The 17,981-nt window shown below is 35.3% G+C and overlaps 1 protein-coding gene across 1 annotated transcript in view; it reads right to left on the reverse strand.

Moving 5' to 3' along the window:
• The window catches only part of LOC107779612 (histone-lysine N-methyltransferase, H3 lysine-9 specific SUVH4), a 28,194-nt gene extending 15,786 nt beyond the window's left edge, over positions 1-12,408 (reverse strand). The window contains exons 1-8 of the mRNA XM_075250586.1: positions 11,878-12,408; positions 11,713-11,778; positions 10,836-10,895; positions 9,579-9,630; positions 8,058-8,170; positions 7,451-7,627; positions 5,574-5,672; positions 4,856-4,954 (exon numbers count right to left, since the gene is read on the reverse strand). Of these exons, the coding sequence (XP_075106687.1) occupies positions 4,856-4,954; positions 5,574-5,672; positions 7,451-7,627; positions 8,058-8,170; positions 9,579-9,630; positions 10,836-10,895; positions 11,713-11,778; positions 11,878-12,270 (1,059 nt within the window). The 5' untranslated portion in view covers positions 12,271-12,408. The remainder of the gene's footprint in view (positions 1-4,855; positions 4,955-5,573; positions 5,673-7,450; positions 7,628-8,057; positions 8,171-9,578; positions 9,631-10,835; positions 10,896-11,712; positions 11,779-11,877) is intronic.
• Between the last annotated feature and the right edge of the window lie 5,573 nt (positions 12,409-17,981).

Consider the following 17,981-nt stretch of genomic DNA (forward strand, 5'->3'; position numbering starts at 1 on the left):
TCCTCAGAGCGTCGATTCTCTTCTCTTGACTGGCATGGAAAAGAGAGACATCATGCAAGTGGGAAGAGCATCTAGAACACTATTAACCAGGGCAACCCTACCTCCCAGGGACAAGTAATTGCTTTTCCAATTAGATAGTTTCTTTTCACATCTTTCCACAATTCCATTCCATATCTGTTGAGACTTATTTTTAGCCCCTAGAGGTAACCCCAGATATGTAGCAGGTAGAGTTCGCACCTCACAGCCCAAAGAGCCTGCTAGTCTTTGAATGTTTGGAACCTCGTTCACAGTGAACAAAAGGGATTTTCTCCAGTTTACATGTAAACCTGACACAGCTTCAAACACAGTCAGAATCAACCTCAAGTGTGTAATTTGCTCTATTTTGCCATCACAGAAAACCAGTGAATCATCAACATATAGTAAGTGAGTAATTTCCAAATTGCTTATGTCATTGTTGAGCACCCTAAAGCCTCTCAGTCAACCTTCAAGACAGGCTTTCTTGATCATGTTATTCAAACCTTCCATGGCAATAATGAAGAGGAAAGGTGAGAGTGGGTCTCCTTGCCTTAATCCTCTTTGAGATGGAAAGAACCCCGCTGGAGTGCCATTCACAAGAATGGAAAATCTAACATTACTAATGCAGAAGTGAATCCACTTAATCCTTTTGCAGCCTAAACCCATATATTTCAAAAGCTTGATAAGATAATTCCAGTTTACATGATCAAAAGCTTTTTCAATATCAAGTTTGCACAGCACCCCTGGATCTTTCCCCCTAATTCTGGAGTAAACACATTCATTAGCTATTAAAGCTGCATCCATGATTTGCCTGCCTTTGATGAAGGCCATCTATTGAGAGTCTACAAGTTTATAGACTACATCCATGATTCTTTCAGTCAACACCTTAGAAATGATCTTGTATACACTGCCAATCAGACTAATAGGTCTAAAATCCTTCAGCTCAGCTGCACCAACCTTCTTAGGAATCAAAGCTATGTAGGTAGCATTGAAACTTTTCTCAAAATATTCTTGTGAGTGAAAATTCTGAAAAGTATTCACCAGATATTCTTTTAGGACATCCCAATAGTGTAAGAAGAAACTCATGGTGTATCCATCAGGTCCAGGAGCTTTGTCAGTTGCACATGCTTTAAGCCCATCCAAAATTTCTTGCTCGTCAAAATTCCGCTCTAGCCACTCCACTTCTGAGTTATTTAGTTGAGGGGATTGACTATAGTTGAACTCAGGCCTCCATGATTGGAACTCGCTATACAGATACAGGTAAAAATCAAGGATCTCACTTTTGATTGCAGTTAAATCCTCAACTTGAACCCCATTAATGGTGAGTCTATCGATTGCATTGAACCTTCTGTTAGCATTTGCCACCTTGTGAAAGAACTTTGTGTTTCTGTCCCCCTGTTTCAACCATTGTACTCTTGATTTTTGTCTCCAGGATAACTACTCGTTCTTTGCAATTTCTTCTAGGTCCATAGTAAGGCTTGCCATCTATAACAATTCATCTTCAGTAAGGTCCCTAGTCTCCTGGGCAATTTGTAGAACCAGGATATTATTAAGACAATCAAATTTCATAGCTAACAGGTTTCCTCCTTGAGTTAAGCTCCAATCTTGTAATTTACCTTTTAAGAGCTTGAGTTTTTGAGCGAGAATAAAGTCGGGTCTCCCCTGGACATTGAAGGAAGACCACCACAACGCAACCATGTCCTTAAAGCCCTCGACTCCCAACCACCAATTCTGAAACTTAAAATAAGATTTAGAAGTCTCCCAGACACCGCAATTAAGCAAAATGAGGGTGTGGTCAGAGACAGGTTTGGGAAGCACTGATTGCCTTATGTTCCTAAAGCTCTCATTCCAATCAGAGGAGAGCAAAAATCTGTCCAATCTAGAAGCAATATGAGAATTGTTGCTCCTGGTCCATGTAAACACTCCCTCTAAAAGCGGAGGGTCGAGGACCTCAAGGTCCTCAATGAAATTGGAGAACTCAGTCATGGCTCCTGATATGATGCTACTATCCCTTCTTTCCTCCATAAACCTAGTGACATTGAAATCTCCGCAAACAACCCATGGACCAAGCAGCAACTTCCCACCAAACATTCCTTTTTTCAAGTCTACAATGCGGAGCGTAAACTCCAATCAAGTGCCAAGAGAAATTATAGCCCTGAGCATCAAACTTAATAGTGATAGAATAGCTACCTACACTAATCACCTCCCTTTTCCAGGATCTACTGTCCCAAAGAACCAAGATACCCCCTCTACTGCCACTAGCTTCAAGACAGCCAAATTTGACCCATCTGAACCCCCAAATTTGTTTCACAAAACTCTGCACATCTCCTTCCAATTTCGATTCTTGTAAGCAGTAGATATCAGCCTTCCAGTTCTCAAATAGAGACTTGACAATAGATCTTTTATCCCTTCTGTTCAATCCCATCACGTTCCAAGAAATAATTTTTACCTTCATTGATAACAATTGAAGGTAGATTTCCCCCTGCTTCTTGAACTGGACTCTGGGAAGTTCATGTTGAACACCAGATTCTAAACTTCCATGCTTCCCTTCTTCTTTTTTGGAGTCGACACTATATTTAAAGCAGCTTCTTCTCTTATCTCTAATCTGCGCATATCGATTTTCATGAGGAGGGACAAAGCTTCTCCCTCGCACCCCTGGAAGTTCACTCTGTATGCTTTGCTCATCTTCAAAACATTTTTGTGCACCCATAAGGAAGCTTCCATCTCCGCCTCTAGAAATTGAGAGTCCAAGGATTCTGCTTCATCAACAGACCATGCCTCTTGATCTTCATATTTTGACAATTGTAGGGTATTCTTGGGTAGATGGGAGAAGGGAATGATTTCGCCACCCCCTAAAGCTTGGCCTTCTTCTTCGAATCCACCATGCAAAGCCAAATTCCCTATTGCATCTGAGAGACATGGTGGGTCTTCCGTTTAAGGTGGATCTTCTGATACAACGATGTCCATTAAGTTATGAATTGCATAGAGTTCTTCCAACATCGGGTCGGGTCTGTCCCCTGGGTAGAGAAGTGAGAATCTATTTTTTATTCCCAATTCTGGGCTTTAAGTAAAAGTGGGGATAGGCTTAGTGAAAGAAATAAGAGGACTTTGAATTTTACTAGGCCCATTAGATGACTCAGCAATAGCATGTGAACCTTTTTTAAAAGAAGGCCCCACCTCAATGTCACATGACTCTTGAGCCACGTGCCTCTTACTTTCCTGACCCACCCATAGTTGTATTTCTAGGGTTAGGACCCCTAGAAATTTCAAATTTTTCTGATGTACCATGAACACTGCACCAGGTCGCCGACGATTCACACCAGATCGGCACAGAGAAAATTATGCCATTTTTCTCTACCTCTATGACTCTTGGGATTCTGTCGAATGGGCCCTTCACTTTGATTCAAGCCCATTTTAAATGACTCCTGAGAGAAGTTTCCTCCTCTGTTTTAATCCATCCCCCACATTTATCCCCAATTAGCTTGAAGATTTTCTAGGACCAAAGATGAAGAGGAATCCCTAGTAATCTCACCTAAACCCAGTCCAACTTTGCATCAGCCGGGTAGCATCCTACTATAGGCGACCACCATTCAAGCATCAACAGTTTGTTCATCCATCTCCATTCCCCCATTTTGATATGGTCTGCCATTTTTCTTGACGAAAACTCGAACAAGAATTTTGAGCCATGCATTTCGTACATTTGTATGCTAGGGATATTGCTCCATTTGTTAGTGACCCATCTCCTGATGTCGGAGAGAGTGGGCAATTCCTTTGTATCACTGAAGCTGCCAACCAAACATCTGCTTAGTAAATCCTTATCAAAAATTCCAGGCCCTTGAACAGCAACTCGTTGACCAAAAGGGGTTTGTGCAGACGACGTCGAGATTCCTTTTGCCTCACACTTATCGGTTTTGAATGCTTCCATATAAGAGTGCTCCCCTGTTGGTTTGACAAAACTTTTCACATTTGGTTTGATAAAGCTTTTCACAGCTGGAGCCACCTTATTTATGAACTTCTCTATCTTTAATGCAACATCTCATCATCCCACATTGAATACGGCTTCTAGAAGGATTATGATAGCTCTGCGTTCACCCTGTACTGCTACAATGCTTATATATCTGCCAAAATCATTGTATTTCTTTGTACATAAGAAATTGTAGACATGGTCTCTGGACTTCCACCTTCTGAGTTCATTCCCCTTTCGATCAGATGTTGTATGAAGAAGACCACAAACCCACAACATGACATTTCGACCGAGAGTCATTTTCCTCATGAAATTCTTCTTGCATTCCACCCATTCGTACCAAACCTCTGCACCATTTTTGACTTCAGTAATGTCAAAAGACTTCTCACCAATAATAAAATATATTCTATTAACCATAATTTAGGAAGAAGGAGAAAAAGAAGACGAAGTTTTTAAGATAATTTCGGAGAAATAGATTATTTTGCCCCTAATTAGAAGAAATCAGAGGTGTGTGTGTAGCCTACTATGAATTCAAAACCATGTGAAAGCATTGAACTTGGAGGTAACTTAGAAGTTACACAAAGACAATGTAAAACAAGTGAAGATCTAGAGAAGAAAGACTTTCACGAAACAAACTGCTTGAACGTTCCAGACAACAAACTCAAGAAACATAGGTATCTACTCATTAGTGAAATTACAAATTCGAAGTTTCTACCTTAAAATAGAAGAGATTCGTTATTTTGCAGTCCCCGAAGTCCAAGATAGAAAATCAAAGAGTGCAAAAGGACATTTACTATTTTGGCACAGGAACAAAAGCTTAAAATTAAAGCATAAAATACCACTGCAAAAGAGGTGAAGTTAAAAAAGGAAAGAAACCTGGTTGGTGGTTAACACAGGTTGACCCTCAACACGTTTTAATCGGTATTTAAAAACGGTGAATCCAGAAATACCCTTCTCTGCCCAGTAATTTACAACCTGCAAAACAAAGCTAATTTGGCGTAATACTAGAATATATCCATGTTTTAACATTTGAACAGCACCCAAATCTTCACCGCCATAATTTAGAAGAAAGTAAAAAATTGACTAGCACAAACAACAGAAGGCTGAAAAATGACATCACGTATTTATATTCTTTACTTTTTCCAGCACTTTTCCTTATCAGTGTGATGGTCATTTAGCCCATTAGAAGTATCTGGTAGATTGGTCAATCCTACATAACTAAACATGTCACGGTCAGAATCCACATCTGACCAGATTAAATGGTCCAATATCATGAGATTAAGCACATATTCATCAACAGTAAACCACTCAAATCACCTACATAGTCAACACTCACACATCCATATGTTGATTGAATGTTGCTTTCATATTCTTCTATTTGGTTACTGTTGTGTTGCTAGCAACAGCTGTTTACATACATAATAATTCTAAAAACAGCCCGTTTAAACTAACGCTAAAGATAGAACAAAGATGGGAAGCTCTGAATGACAAACCTCATATCAACAAATAGAAATATGTCTCAACTTTTACAAGCACATTCTGCATCTATTCAGAAAGAAATCTTTCAGGATTCAAAGATGAGGAAATTAATTACCCTATACAAGCCGTCATAGGTGTAAACCTTTCCAACGTAACTATTCACACACCGATGTCCACGTGTAACCCTAACAGGGACAGATTGCTCCATACAATTCTGCAAATAGAGAGCAAGTCATGTAGATCAACAACTTGACCACTCCTAAAGACTTCAAAAAAACAATAAGCACCACAATATTAATTGCCAAAAAGAAAAGAAATTAAACTAAACATTCAAAAAAGCAAAACATCATTAGTCATGAAGCTTTTACCAGATAAAAACATAGTTAAGTGCTAAAAACACCAATCAAATCCTAAAGAGCCGCAAAACACCACAGCATGAACAATATGAACATATAGAACAATAAGTGCTACTATATAAATGACTTCATCGAAATCATGAAATTTCACCAATGTACTAGTATCATATTTTAATCACGCCTCTTTAGAAATATTTTGATAAGCCTCAGGTTACAAAAACTTATTCCAGGAGGGCATAAAATAACAAATTGAAAACTTAGTAACCGCTTGTTGACAGTTACTCATGTAGTGGGCAGTTTTATCTGGAGAAAGAAAGAAGCAGTAGGGTGAGAAATATTCAACAGAAAAATATAGAATCCTTGGGAGAGTTCTAGCCTCTCGAATGTCTAGAAATTTAATGTCTCGTAATCTTAGTAATACGTATTTTGGCTCTATGTCGCTAGTATTGATTTCAGTCATTTTCTATTCAGTCTAGAATGTTATATGCTGTAAATTAGAAGTTATAAGTGTTGTAGTGGTTATTCTCAGACTTTGCTGAAGTAGATTCTGTGTTTTTCAGTGTAAAACATTAGTATTTCGTCCTGTTATTTTCTATTTCTGTAGTAAAATCTATCATATATTCACCAGCTAAATGTGGAAAAGGAAAATCATCTTGAGTTACTTATTGCTTATTAAAATATCAGAAAAAGATCACCAAAATCTCTCTGGAAAAATTACTACTGATAAAATATTTCCAAGCTTTGTGTTTTTATCTCTGGCTTATTTGTTACCCTTGATGGTAATTCAAAAAAAAATCCCCTGTTCTAATGTTTTTTTTTTCTGAAAATCCCAACCAAAAACCTCCACAATACACAATTTACAATTGGGTATCTTTCTCACTGCTTATTCAGGTAAATACCACTATCCTACTCTTCCCCCACTTAGCTTATTCTTCATTGTTAGACAAAAGAATTGACAGCAAAGAAAACGACATGAAACCTGCCAGACAAATAAGATAGTAGGAACTCAAGCTTTTAATAATAGACTTACTCCAAAGAAGCTATAATAATTGATTTTATAACAAACTATATCAAGTTACTATCACTGTCTCTAAAGCGAAAGAAATAAAAGCTGCATACATTTCTTATTTCCCACAATAAACACATACATTGGACTCATGCAATGTAAGAGACTCAGTTCACCAGAGAAGAGAGAACAACATGCCCCTCTCTCTCTAAAAGTATCCCTTTGAACCTTGGTTGTCAAGATTTTTATGCTTGAGAAACCATAGAGAGAGCATAAAATGAGTCTTTCTTTCAATTCATAAAGTTACTGCCTTTTTCCATTTTATAAAACCGGTATTTGTCTTGGCACGGATTAAAATGTTAAATCTGACTTATATTAAACAAAGTAGAAGAAAAAATTAATGTAATGGTTGAAAAAATTAGTTAGATAGAGAAATAACACATCAAAGTATAAAATTGCAAGCCATATTTCTATAGGAATGGAACGGTAAATAAAAGCAGAGTCGCATAAACCGGGATTGTCAGTTAACCTATCACAAGCCCATGATGATAGAACATAATATATTAAATTCAGAATAAATGAAGCAATACTAACAAAAATAGTTGCAAAGAAAGAAGAAAAATTGCGAACCTTGAGCCCTAGATTACCCCGTTCCATGACTTGATCCTTTATTTGGCGCTTGTTACCAAGTAGATCATTTCCACCTTGACCAGTATAGACAACCTCTTCATAGTTGTCCTGGTCATCCTCGTACTGCCCTGATAGGACAATAGATACAGCAAGGGGCAATCTGTAGCCTCTGTACTCCTATATGATGTGAAGGGATCATATTTCAACAGGCGACAACACAAGTTTAAAAAAAAAAGGAAAAAAAAAATGAGATCTCTAGAATGTCTAACTGCAAAAATAGACTAGGCAGTAAAGGACAGTGATCATGAAGGATCAAAATTTCTCTAACAATGAACCAGATAACCGACATCCTTCATGACACAACTTATCTTCTTTCTCCAAGGCACCACCACAACATCCTTGAAAATGTTTGTTTTGAAATTACGCCCATAAATGTTGAGTAAAAAGAAATTCTCGTGACATTTGGAAGAAAATGGGTTATAAGAAGAAATGAAAATTAAAACAGTATTCACTATTATAGGTTGAGCAAGGAAAAATATATGTAATTCAAGATTGAAATTCTTTTAGCTAGTCAACTGTTTCTCAAACTCAAAGGCCAACTATATACCCCTTTTTTCCCAGCAGTTTGGCCAACATAATCAATGCCGTTTAGCCAATGGTTATGGAATCCAACAACGACCATCTCCGCACGCGAAAAGAATTGATGACCAACATCAATGCCTGCCACAACAAACTTAAACCTATAATTCTCAAAAACAAATGTAGCCACCCAAAACATAATTGGATGAGAGAACATACCATTAAACCATATAGATTGATTGGATTTTCAAACGTAAAGGACAAGGACCAATACTAATGTTATGCAGGCTTCTAGAAGTTACTTGACACATAAGCTGAAGGTCTAATCTCTAGATGTGTTATGTTAGAAGCTTGTTGGCCCATTCATCATCATCAAAGTTTCCATTTTCTAGCCAAAGTATGCAATAGATGTGTGTGTTTGATCAAAATGCAAACATTTGCTTTGTTTGAAAACTCAAATGGTTAATCAATTTTTATTGCATTTGCAAAAGGGAAAAGTTACATGCTGCAAGAAAAATCTGCAAATCACATTATCAAACTTAAGACACTCCTCCTCTGCATTCACTGGACAGGATTGACTCAAACGCAAGAAATTAGATTTGTTTAATACATGCTGAGAGACCATGTTGGGTTTATGAAATCGGATAGAGAAGGAGAGAACAAATTTGGTTTTTCTTTTCTTGTTTTTTAATTTTGGGTGATATGGTAAACTTCATAACCTCAAACCCTCAAGCCAAGAGTACAATATAGTATTAAATGCAAATACATGTGTAAACACAATAAATAGAAGATGACGGTGCATAAACTGACATATTTACTATATTGACTTTCAACAAGCTCCCTTAAACTCAAGTTGCTCAAATAAGTTCCCATTAGAACAATCGCCAAAGAAATAGTAATATAGCAGGAACAATCACCAAAAAAAATTACAAGGACTAGAAAAACTATGACAAGAAGAAAAAACATTAAGGAAAAGGCCAATCATTGTTAGACAAAAGCTACTTAAGTCTCTATCATCATCATAGAGCCTCTTTATACATGTGAAAATCCAAGTGTGAGAAGAGGAAGCTAAGAGAATTAATTGTGTTCTCTTTAGGCTGCATTGATAAGAGTAAAAGAGGTTCACATAAAAAAATTATACCATGCAAGGTAGGAACTATGTTGGATCTAATCGAAAAGGGAAGTTAAGGCTATTATTTGATGGGTGAAAGCAATTAAAATTAAAATTTGAGAGCCACCAAAGCAAAACTATGTGGATTAATATTGCAATTGCTAACCTTTATCTAGAAATTAAATATGAAATGAAGCTCTATTCAACGTAAAATAAAAATGTATGTTAAGAGGCAGCTATTAAGTGATTACTACGCATAAATCTTATGATATTACCTAAAATTCAAATAGAAAGTAAGCTTCTAGAAGCAGGAAGTTGTTTTTCTGAGAAAAGCAAGTGGATACTTTTATAATTCTCGCCCATACACAAATAACCATCATTTGCTAAATCAATCATAGCATGAAACGTATATTTGCATGACAAGAGTAGACAAACAACCTGGAATGGAGCCAATTTTCTCAGGATTCAAAACCTCCTTTGCCAATATCATCTGCAAACTTTTCTTGTTAAGAATCAGTAGTACTAAAGTAGAACTACTCAACAGAGCCTCAAATCTTTTATGAAGTATCCACATGCAAAGCAAATGGAATACAAGTTCTTGCATAATAACTAAATCAGTCTAATACCATTTAGAAACAAAAGATGAATGGTAACACTAGAGCTAAGTAATGGAAGCTGGCATAAATAAAGTGGTTTCAAGTGAATGATCTCAAGAAAAAAGAAACACCTTTTATCCAACTGTTTGTTGCATGATTTCCTTTCTAATTCAATTCAAAATGCTAGACAAAATTTCATTTTTTTCTTAACTGTTATTCTCATCACATTCCTGTGCTGCCTATTCATATGCCTCAAGACCCTACAAAAGCACACTTGAATTCTAAGTAGTCTTCATTTCTCTAACAGAAATCAGTTAAAGAGAAATGAGTATTTACTTCCGATATCTATAAAACCCATATATATGGGGATAGGCGTTATTAATTTCAAATATCAAAAAAATTGAAATCTAATCCAGGCAATTTTGGGGAATCATGTACCATTTACCAATCTCTCAAGTGTTCATTATCTCAACTCCATACACAATCAGACTGACATAAATTAGAGGAAGGGAAAACTAGGAACTATTCAATTATAAATTGATGTGAAGATATACTAGAGCATACAAAAGGCTCCATCAAAGGTCACTTAGATTACTGCATAAGTTCAAAACTCTTCAACAGCCTCATTATAAATTTGAAGCCACTGATCTGAACTTTAAGAGCATGAGCATTAAGCTTTCACACTTCAAAAGTTACATTCAATTGATTTTGTTACCATCAAACTGAACTTTGTATTATGAGCTGATGTAACTACTTGGGTACTTGTCCCAAATAAAAGTCATCATATTGTATTTGATTTATCACGCAAATAAATCAGAAGGAATGGTGCTCAATCAGGGGATTGATTTGACAAAAGTAATTAAAAGTGACATATTGAGGCCCTCCCCATCTTCTAGTAGATGTCAATAGTACTGTAAATTGCCACAGAAAAGGTCAGAGTTATTGGTGAATTTTGAAACATTCTTTTGCTCTAGCTCAAGCACAAAAGTATATGGATTTGGTCAAAATCATTCAAGTTGATAAGACATGTATTGTTGACAACATTAAGGCAAATAAAGGTATTAACACGACCAGGATGAACTTATGAAGCAATACATGCCTTAGAAATTGCTTTTAGATCAGGGCGCTTGGAACTGCGTTTACCATCATCTTCAGCTTCCTGCACATATGTGTTACAAAGCAAAAGACGTTAAGGATTACCATGTTTTGCTTATTTTATCCAAAATGAAGAGGTTAAGGACTACCATCATAATAAAAATATAAGAAAAATTAAGGAGCATGGAGATGAACATCATTGTTTGAAAAGCAAAGACACATAACAGGCTATTTTACTTAACGTTAGCTCCTAAGCATAGGCATAAGTCCCGGACTTTACATTTTTAACAATAGATTCAAATAAGAAAGACTATAGGCATTTAAATTTGTATAACTTCTGTACACAAATGAATTTCTAATAGGATAATGGCCATTTATTATGGTATACCATGTGTACACAAAAATCAATTTACCTGGGATATGTACATAAGAATTTTCTAAGTCGCCAAATTTTGTCATGATAGGATAACAACATAAGTTATTGTTAAATATTTAAAAAGGAAATTTTACAAGAATGTTTTGACTTTTGAGAGGTAAAAATCAAACCATATAATGCATAATGAGTGCTTGAGGGAGTGTGGGGCATACAGGGGGAACAAACTCAAGATGTAAAGTGTGCATGGAACAAACACCCACCAATTTTAAGGTGAGTCTGCAATTTAAATGACGATGAGGATAATCAGAAAAAACTGGAAATTTATTGATTGAAATCATAAATCAAATATGAGTAAAGGAGCACTAAAAGGACAAACGACTAAAACAAAATTTGGGCGCAAAGAGAGAATAGGATGATACTGAAGTTGAATGTTGATATGTATCCTGGTTCTAACTACCAACTGTACTTTTCTAGTTTAACTCAGCAGGGTCGGGGGAGGGCTGACCTTAGATTTTGAATGCTTCTTTGTTTTCTGTTCATCTTGAACTCTTCTACATCTTATCTCCTCTTCCTGACCACAGTCAACAAGAAGAGAGAGAATCATTAGCACATAACAGAGAGAAGGAGATGCTTTAAAGCTGATTCCTCTCATGTTTTTAATGAAATGTACCTGAACGAGATGGAGATAATGCTTGTTAAATCTGCGAACAGTCTCTGTTACCCTTAGATGCGCACTTTTCTCAGTCCCATCCCCGTTAACATGGGGACTCTGACTCTGGGAGGCTTCAGCAACAGGATGATGATGATCGTTGGTGCAATCATTTGGAGTATTGGTCACCGTGACGTCATTATCAATAGCTTGTGGCGTCGTAGCAGGAGTATCCGCCTTTCTCGCCTTATGAGCCTTTGCTTTCTTCTCAAGAGCTCTGTCGTCGTTGGAGCGGCACCGTGTTCGCTGAGCTTCCTGCTGACTCTGCAAGGTCTTGATTCTAGCACTGCAACGTCTTGGAACCACCACTTCTGTGCAGTCATTGTTGTGACCGGAAAGCTCGGCAACCACCATTTTGGGGATTCTGGTTTTTCGAATTTGTAGGGTTTTAATGAATAGCTGCTCGTTAGGAGGAAAGAGATGCGACACAGTGAGAAGAGCAAAATAAGGGAAGCGACGCGGGCTTCGAATTTCACTTTTTTCCCCTCGATACTCGTGAGACGTTTCATTTTCCCGCCCAGCACTCCTGTACCAGACTCTTGAGTAATTTTTGTTTTCGTTATGCAAATTTGAAAACTTTTCTCTTCCAAGATAAAACAACAACAACAACCCAGTATAATCTCACAAGTAGGTATAATCTCACAAGTGGGGTTTGGAAAGGTAATATGTATGCAGACCTTACCCCTACCCCGAAGGGTAGAGAGGCTGTTTCCAGGAGACCCTCGGCTCAAAAAGCAACAGAAGCCGATATATTAGTACCATAAAAATGCATAATAAAATAACAGCAATACAATACAATAGATATGAAGTACCGAATATGAAATACGAAAAAGATGGCTGGTATAGTAAAAACTAGCAGGTAAAGCCCTGCATCACTAGACGACCAATGGCATTCTTATTCTAACTCCTAACTGGCTAGTCTCACTCTATTGTGCTGTAGAAATATTCACAACTCTCCCCTAACCTACAACCTTAATACTCGACCTTCTAAGATGTTTTCAGCAATTGGACATTTTTGCCATATGCTTCATTTATCTATAATCTATAATCAATCTATCTATATCTATATCTATATCTATACTATATTAAAAACACAAAGACCCTTAGCGAAATTTCATTCGTCTTTATTACCCTTTAAAAAAAGATTTTGCATTGGATAAATTTGTAATTTTAAGTTGCTTTCCCAAATTTTAGGACTTTAAAGTCAACTCAAATTTGTTTTATTAAATCTTTCCTTATTAAACTAGATAGCAAATCCTAATATTTAACACTTTAAATTATTAACCTTTTTACCTTATATGAATGTCCTTATTTGACGTCTATTAATATTAACGCTTTAAGACCTTATATGAATGTCCTTATTTTACGCTATTAATATTAAAGCTTTAAAACTATATTAAACTATAAGATTTTCTTATTATTCAAAACTTTAGAAATTATGCTTAATATTTTCTAGAAGTAAAAAAGCACAATAATTCTAGAAGCACAAAACGAATTGAAATTGACATACTAATGAACAATGATTTCGGAAGCACTTACACGAATCAAAATTGACATACTAATGGTTTTTAACTATTTGAAATCAAAATTCTATTCAACAAAGTTCTAATTATAGTTAAATTTTAAAATTGGTTCTAATTATGGTTCTTTCAATTATTTCAACACATATATTGCTATTTCAATATTTTGTTTGTTCCTAAGATTCTATAGTTAGCTATTAATTGTTGGATAGGCTTTTCAAAGTTATTTAGTTCTCTTTGTGATAGGTTTTTACAGAAAAGCTCGATTTTCTTCTATTATACTTTTGTATTTGATATTTATTTATTTGATGAATATAGTATTCATATGATTTTGGGACGAGATTAGGAGGAATGAATTTCATAGTTCTTATAAATTTTTTATTGGCATGATAACTTAATCATATTAATTTATGATCTAAGCTTTAATTATTGATTTAAACTTCATGTCGCTTAGTATTTTTTATGTTCGTCTGTAACTTTATTCATATATTTGATATTTATTTATATATTGTCACCAGTTTTGGTTGTACAAACTTTTATGAGATGAGAATAAGCAGACGACTCAAAAGAAGGGAATAAAATGGTGAGAATAACCCTACATTTTTTAGATGACTAGATTCATTTTTCTTATTCCAAAACTCTAATTTTTCATATTGTTTTCTAAATCCCCCCCCCCTTAAATTACAATAATTGAAAATATAATACAAACTAAGGTTAGTATATATGAAAATTATCACAAATATATCAATGCTAAATTGATAAAAAAAAATATAAAATCGTATATATAAAATTGGGATGAAGCATTTGTAGTCAAAAACATTATTTTTGTACAGATATTTATTTGACACGAGATACACGTGCAAGGCACGTACACTAAACTAGTATTTTAAAAGCAGGAAGCCTTTATTTGAAAAGTTAATTTACTTTTTTACCCTTCTACTTTAAAAGCAGGAAGCCCTTATTTAAAAAGTTAATTTACTTTTTTACCCTTCTTATTTTAAAAACTTAATTATGTACTTACTGGAAAAAAATCGGACGGGCAAAAAAACCCCGATTAGGTCCGAATCGATGTCGTTCACTCAAACTTCAGAGAATTCGTTACTTATCCATGTGATGGGATACGCTCCTTCAGAATACATAACATAAATTGCTCATGGAAAGCAACTTTACTCGGTCTAGAAGGTCACCAGGGGCGGAGGTACAGTAGTGGGTGCGGGTTCGGGTAAACCCAGTGACTTTTTTCGAAACCCTGTATTTGTATTGAAATATTTACTACATCTATATAAATATATCATGCTGAACCCAGTAACAAAAGAGATATGTGTTCAATGCTAAGGGCTGAGGGTTCTTTGGAAAAAGATATGGGTTCGATTCCCCACTAAAGCAGTGTTTTTTTGTTTCGTTTCTTTAATACATTTTTTCACTACGACATCCCTGTTATTTGAAGACAAACTTTTTCTCCCAATTCCCAAATAAAAAAAAAACTAGGGTTCTGCTGGGTTTTCTTCCAATTCCCAAATCAAAGAAAAAGTTAGGGTTCTGCTGGTTTTCAAAACATGACAACTCGTCGAGTGCAATTGAAATGATAATGTTTATATTTATATATTGTGTTTGTCTTTAGTTACTTTTTAACTATATATTAAATATCGATACTTATTCTTTAGTCGGTTTGATATTTTATATCAGTTTTAGGTTATAATCTTATTCTATATTTTAGAACCCACACACTCCAGCTCCGCCTCTGAAGGTCACCCTGTTATTTGCTTCTTCAACCCTATACGATGCACTGTTGCCGACTTACTGGAGAAATGGGAATAAGGATGCACCAGTAACGATTTGTTGATAACAAAAGTGGGGATTATATTCCAGCGCCACTTCAATCTAACCATATCAGTCATCTCTCCGCCACTACTTGGCTTTCACTGCAAAGAGACTTTCGAGCATACAAATTTCTTATGCTTCTCCTTGGCTTGGCTATGTTTCTCAACTGATTTACCGATCTACGTTTACATTTTGTTATTGAGTTGACATGTTCTGCGAAATGGTTATATTTTGGAGATGATTATAGTTTATAATTTGGAGATGATTACATGAGTAACAATTATTTGTTACTTTGAGATGTACTGCTTGAATACATAATACCTCTAATTAAGCCTACACTTGTGTTCGTCCTCCTGTAATTTTGGAGACTATTGTTTAACCAAAAATTTGAGTCTTTGGTCAAAGCTAAAAAGAAATTTGGGTTACTGATAATCAGGAGACGAAAATAAAATACTTTTGAGAATGATGGTAAAGCAGCAAATAGTTTTGTATTTCAATAAGTTTCCAATAGTATTCTGTGTCCTTACAAATGATGATACTTCTTCCTTTTATAGGTAATTCTATGTAAATGAATGAAGCCTCAGCTTTAATGATATAATTATGAGTAATAAATGATATTAAATAAGCCGTTATACAATCATTCCTATTAAATACCAATTTTCTAACGTATTAGGTATTTAATAATGAATTTGGACTCCTTTCTATCATCAGATCTTTGTCTTTAATGCCTTCTAATCCGTTGGCTTTAAATGACTTGAATTGGTACGAGACTCGTATCTGCACTTCGTTTCGTGTCTATTTAAATTCCTCTTCCCGTGGCTGTCTCCATCCGTGCCTCTTAGTCAATTGTTGCGCTTTGACCATTTAACCAAACCACGTGTCATGCCACGTCATCTTTAATATAAACTCAGTTTTTTCCCAATACAACTATGACTCTAATTATCGCTTTATGTTTGTATGTGCTTTGTAAGGTTATATATTGCGAGTATGGTTGCAAGTTGTTAATATATTTCCTGTAATTTTTCTTCTGATTAATAAGTGCAGTATGTGCATACCTGACAAAATAAAACTGAATGTGTACATAATAATATTATACCCTAACAAGAACTTTAGATGTGATTATTCCACCAATAAGTATTTATCAAAGGAAACTGACCTGTGGCACTTGAGCAGTACATGAGATATGAAGTAGGCAACATTCAGGCACACGTTTCTTAATATTAAGGAACCTCCACTTAGGACACGTTTCTTAACATTTAGGACAAGAGGGGTTGATTTGATGGTAAGCAACCTCCACTTCCAACCAAGAGGTTGTGAGTTCGAGTCTCCCCAAAAGCAAGGTGAGAAGTTCTTGGAGGGAAGGATGTTGGGGTCTATTTGGAAACAGCCTCTCTACCCAGGGTAGGGGTAAGGTCTGCGTACCTATTACCCTCCCCAGACACCACTAAGTGGGATTATACTGGGTTGTTGTTTCTTAATATTACACTAGGTCTTCCCATCTCTGTTAGTTTTATCAACTAGAAGTTAGAATAATATTATCAAATTCTATGGTATTATCGGAAGAAAAAATATTTAGAATATAGTAAATTTGTGTGGCAGAGTGACTCCAAAACATAAATCATGATCTTTTTAATGGTACGAAGGAAGATTTCCCAAGGCAAGCTGCATATCAGGCTTTAAGATATGGCTAACAGAGCAATTAGACATTAACCAGCAGTAGAGCACTTGAGCAGCAAGTATTATCAATCCGCAAATGAACAATGAAAGTAGAGAAATCAGTTACCATGGGATGAAGTCCAACACGTAAAGGTGCGTAGGGTCAAACAATCCGCAATGTTGGATTATATCTATCACAACATATTTTCTCACATAGTCAACTACGTTATACTCTATCAATATCGACAATAAAAGTTTTGGTTCTGACAAAACAATTAAAACACATGAAAGGAAGAAACACCAAGATTAATCTATAAGGAAGTATTAGGTGACATACTTTTAATTACATGTTTGTACCTTATAAAATCATAATAAGTAAAAAGAATTATATGTATCTAACTAAACCTTGATTATTCATCTTAGAAGGTTAGACGATGTCCAATCTATCATGTATAATTATTTGCTCAAAGTTTTATTTAATAATATTAATATTATTTTATAAAAACGTATACTATATGACTTGGTATACACGTGCAACGCACGTGCCGAGAGACTAGTTTTTCCAAAAGTGTGTTATCATTAACCAGGTAGCTAAAAAAAAAAGTGCCCTTTTGGCGAAAAACAAATGCAAGAGGCAAAATTGTCTCATTTTGAATAGAGTATTATTTGTTCACAGAAAAAGGGCAAGCTAACTCAAAGCGCAACCTATTACTCCTTTTATTCTAATTTATGTGGCATAGTTTGGATTTTCATAGTCAAACTTTTTAATTTTGAACTATGAATTTGAACATAAAATTTATTAAATTTTGAAATATAAGTTACATATTTGAAAAAAAATATAAAAAATATTATAAGTCACAATAACTAACAATTTGAAATATTTAAAACACATACAAAAAGTTTACAACTAAAGAAAAAAATGACTTATAAAATTCGAACGCCGCCACATAAATTGAAACAGAGACATCTAAATTTGATTCGAAATTATTTTCAATTAATTTTCAGAATCAGTTCTTTCACAACTAACAAAATTTACATATCGGACCTCTAGATATGTAAATCAAAGCT

The sequence above is a fragment of the Nicotiana tabacum genome, chromosome 3, assembly GCF_000715075.1.
Source record: "Nicotiana tabacum cultivar K326 chromosome 3, ASM71507v2, whole genome shotgun sequence".
NCBI classification, from domain to species: domain Eukaryota; kingdom Viridiplantae; phylum Streptophyta; class Magnoliopsida; order Solanales; family Solanaceae; genus Nicotiana; species Nicotiana tabacum.